The 4303-nt window shown below is 39.4% G+C and overlaps 1 protein-coding gene across 1 annotated transcript; it reads left to right on the forward strand.

Annotated features, from left to right (window-relative positions):
- Positions 1 to 1315: 1315 nt before the first annotated feature.
- Positions 1316 to 2251, forward strand: LOC309545241 (olfactory receptor 5V1-like; the record flags this gene model as incomplete). Its single annotated transcript, XM_082244377.1, has 1 exon — positions 1316 to 2251. One exon carries the CDS (start codon positions 1316 to 1318, stop codon positions 2249 to 2251), a length of 936 nt encoding a protein of 311 aa, XP_082100503.1.
- Between the last annotated feature and the right edge of the window lie 2052 nt (positions 2252 to 4303).

Consider the following 4303-nt stretch of genomic DNA (forward strand, 5'->3'; position numbering starts at 1 on the left):
AAGCCCACAGTGTCCAACAAAATATAAAGATGATATATCTGATAATCTGGTACAGGTATCATATTTGCAGTTAAGTAGATACATAAGAAAAATTTCAGCCAATAGAATAAAGCAGATAAAACACCATATATTAAAAAATGGAAAAACACATTATAAAGATGAATATTTAAATTGGTACAAGGCTGATGATGACATATAAGGTGCAAAGTACTAGACCTATAGCAACTACCCTATTTGTCAGGACCTGGATTACCTGCTGGTGGCACTGTGGCTCTTTGGGCGAGGGTTGTATTTCTGGTGTCCACCAGCGGGTGTCTCCCTGCTGGGACGGTATTTAATTCCTTCTTTACTGTTCTCCGATGCTTCAGCATTTTGCCTGCCAGCCAGATGCATGCTTGCTGTTAAATCCCGAGCCTGATCCCTGCCTGCTCCTGTTCCTGCCTTGCACCTATATCTTGCTCCTGTCATGTACTCTGCTAGCTTGTACCTGCTCCCCTTGTTCCTGATTTCAGTCCTGATTCTTTCCCTTGCACCTCCGGTATTGCCCTCTTTTTCTGTGTTCCCCATTTTGTATATATTGTATATAGTTAGTTGATAGTTAGGCTTTCTGTTACTTAATAAGGCCCCTTCACACAGGCTTTCCGATCCGGTCCGCCTGTCAGTTTTTCAGTCAGACCGGATCATCTCCGCTGACACCCGCTTCTATCCGATCCAATCCTGTCTGTGAAATCCGAACAGATGGTAACCCCTATTTTCCATCCGTCTGGAGGATCGGATCGGATGAAAACAGACGGGCAGTCTATTATCATCTGATCTCCCATAGAGGAGCGGGGCTCTGACAGCTCCGTCTCTGCACAGTGAGCGGAGACGGACCTGTCATCCACCTGCTCAGTGGGGATCGGCGGATTGATCCCCGCTGAGCAAAACTGAGTCAGTTGAGTGCACCACCCGTGTAAAAGGGGCCTTAGGTCATTTGTTAGGTATTTTTGTCAGTTGCTTATGGTTTATTTGTATTTTCAGGCTTGCTGTGTATTTTGGTTTTGTTTCACTTGAAAAAAATCTTGCTTAAGTCATATATAGTCTAGTCTCAGTCTGGTCATGGATCTGGCCATTCCTGCAGCTGGATGCCTGAAGTCGATACCCCTGACATTATTGCAGTTTAATCCATCAGATATGCTGAAGACCAACGCTAAATCATCATGCAAAATAGGAGAGATGAATATTTAAAAAAAAGATAATTATCTTCTAGTTATGTACTAGAAATATGTATTGATGATTGTTCTAATATATGTTTAGATCCAAAGCAAACGCCAAGATGAACAAAATGAATACCAATCAGACATTGTTCAAAGATTTTCTCATTCTTCCATTAACAGACCAACCTAAGTTAAAAGGTGTTTTGTTTTGCACAATACTTTTAATCTACGTACTGACTCTGTTTGGAAATGTTGCAATCATTTTGGTGTCGACGATAGACACAAGCCTTCATATGCCAATGTACTTTTTCTTGAGGAATTTATCCTTCTTGGACATTTTCTATACTTCGACCACAATGCCAAAAATGTTGCAATTACTCTTAGCAGAGAAAAAATCCATTTCATTCCTAGGGTGCGTAGTTCAAATGTACACATTTATTGCCCTAGTAGGGACTGAGTGTGTTCTCCTTGCAGTAATGTCCTATGACCGTTTTCTAGCTATATGTATCCCTTTGAGATACTCATCTTGTATGACCCACAAGGACTGCATTGCCCTTGCAACTTTGTCTTGGGTGAGTGGATTGCTGAATTCAGTAGTTCATACTATCTTCACATTTCGTCTACATTTTTGTGCTTCCAACAAAATCAATTATTTTTATTGTGATATACCTCCAATTCTTTCCATTTCATGTGATAATACTTCAGTTAATGAAAAGCTCCTTTTGTCTATTGGGGTATTTATAGGCTGGACACCTTTCTTTTGCATCCTTGTCTCTTACATCTATATTATTGTAACTATAATCAAGATAAAGTCCACAGAGGGAAGACAAAAGGCATTTTCTACATGTGGTTCTCACCTAACAGTGGTGATGATATTCTTTGGTAGTGTTATCTTTAGTTACGTGAGACCAATTTCTTCGTACTCTATGACCAAAGACAGATTGATTTCAGTTCTTTATAGTGTTGTTTCACCGATGTTAAACCCTATCATATACACAATGAAAAATCAAGATGTAAAAAAAGCTTTTGATAGGCAGTTCATTCAAAGGCTATGATTTTCTTAGGACACTTTTGCTTTATAAAATCTTTACATAGAATAGAAAAGTTGTTGGTTTAGGTTCCTGCTATAGTTAAGCTGTGGATGAGGGCTGGGAGCCTTCACACATACACTCACTTTATTAGGTACACCTGTTCAATTGCTTGGCATCACTAATTGCTAATCAGCCAATCACATGGCAGCAACTCAATGCGTTTAGGCATCTAGATGTGGTGAAGATGACTTGCTGAAGTTCAAACGGAGCATCAGAATGGGGAAGAAAGAGGATTTAAGTGACTTTGAACGTGGCATGATTGTTGGTGCCAGGGGGACTGGCCTGACTAATTTTAAAATTGCTGATCTACTGGGATTTTCACGCACAACCATCTCCAAGGTTTGCAGAGAATGGTCAGAAAAAGAGAAAATATCCAGTGAGCAGCAGTTGTGTGGACAAAAATGCCTTGTTGATTGCAGAGGAGAATGGGCAGATTGGTTTGAGATGATAGAAAGGTAACAGTAACTCAAATAACCATCCATTACAACCAAGGTATGCAGAATACCATCTCTGAATGCCCAACATAATGAACCTTGAAGCATATGGGCTACAGCAGCAGAAGACTACACCGGGTGCCACTCCTGTCAGCTAAGAAAAGGAAACTGAGACTACACTTCACACAGGCTCACCAAAATTGGACAATAGAAGATTGGAAAAACGTTGCCTGGTCTGATAAGTCTCAATTTCAGCTGCAATATTCAGGTGGTAGGGTCAGAATTTGGCGTAAACAACATGAAAGCATGGATCCATCCTGCCTTGTATCAATGGTTCAGGCTGGTGGTGTAATAGTGTGAGGGATATTTTCTTGGCACACTTTTGGCTTCTTAGTACATATTGGGCATCATTTAAATGCCATGGCCTACCTGAGTATTGTTGCTGACCATGTCCATCCCTTTATGACTACAGTGTACCCATCTTCTGATGGCTCCTTCCAGCAGGATAATGCACCGTGTCACAAAGCTCAGGTCTTCTCACCACTGCTTTCTTCAACATGACAATGAGGTCACTGTACTCCAATGGCCTCCATAGTCACCACATCTCATTCCAACAGAGCACCTTTGGGATGTGGAGATTCGCATCATGGATGTGCAGCAGACAAATCTGCAGCAACTGCGTGATGCTATCATGTCAATATGGACCAAAATCTGAGGAATGTTTCCAATACCTTGTTTAATCTATGCTATGAAGAATTAGGCCAGTTCTGAAGGCAAAAGGGGGTCCAACCCGGTACTAGCAATGTGTACCTAATAAAGTGGCCAGTGAGTGTATATCTCTTAATTTGGAAAGTTGCAATGAGTCAGTGGTATCTTCAGAAGCACCGCAAGCACCAACTTCTCTAATCTCATATACAGGTTCAGGATGGCAGCCCAGATTTTTCAATTGTAATATGCTTGCAGTCTTTTCACTTGCTGTAGTGTACTAGTGCAATAAATTACAATATTCCTTCAAAAAAAAAAAAATAAAAAAAATATTTTTAGAGAGTTCCTCAGTGATCAGACCTGAATTATAACATTAGACAGTTAATCATTTCTGTGTCATTCTGTTACATTAATGTCTCTGAAAAAGAGAAATTGTAAATGAAAAGTTGTAGAAGAACATTTTAAAAGGTAGCTCTAGAAATATATTAAAATAGCTATTAATAAGAGAATGTGGCAACTGTCCACACAAGTCTAAATGATAAAGAAGCAGAATAAAGGTCAAATATGAATACAAATAAATATTTGAGTCACAGAAAAAGTCAAGGGCCATTTCCCTACAAAAAAAAAAACACTGCTACAACTTTTTTTTTCTTAACTATTGTACTCAATACAATTTTCAGTTCAACCATATTCTGACCACATTAGTTAATATCTTGAGAATGCTGCCTTATCTCTTCCTTTGAAACCATAAAATCTCTCAAAGCGCTGTTTTCAAACCAGTATGAGAATTTTAGCGTGTTGCCCTATTTCAACTGTTTATAGGTGTTGCAGATTTTCATGTTTTTTTATGGATAATAACGGATCACCTGTATCACCA

Source organism: Pelophylax lessonae, assembly GCF_965119305.1.
Source record: "Pelophylax lessonae genome assembly, chromosome: 1".
NCBI classification, from domain to species: domain Eukaryota; kingdom Metazoa; phylum Chordata; class Amphibia; order Anura; family Ranidae; genus Pelophylax; species Pelophylax lessonae.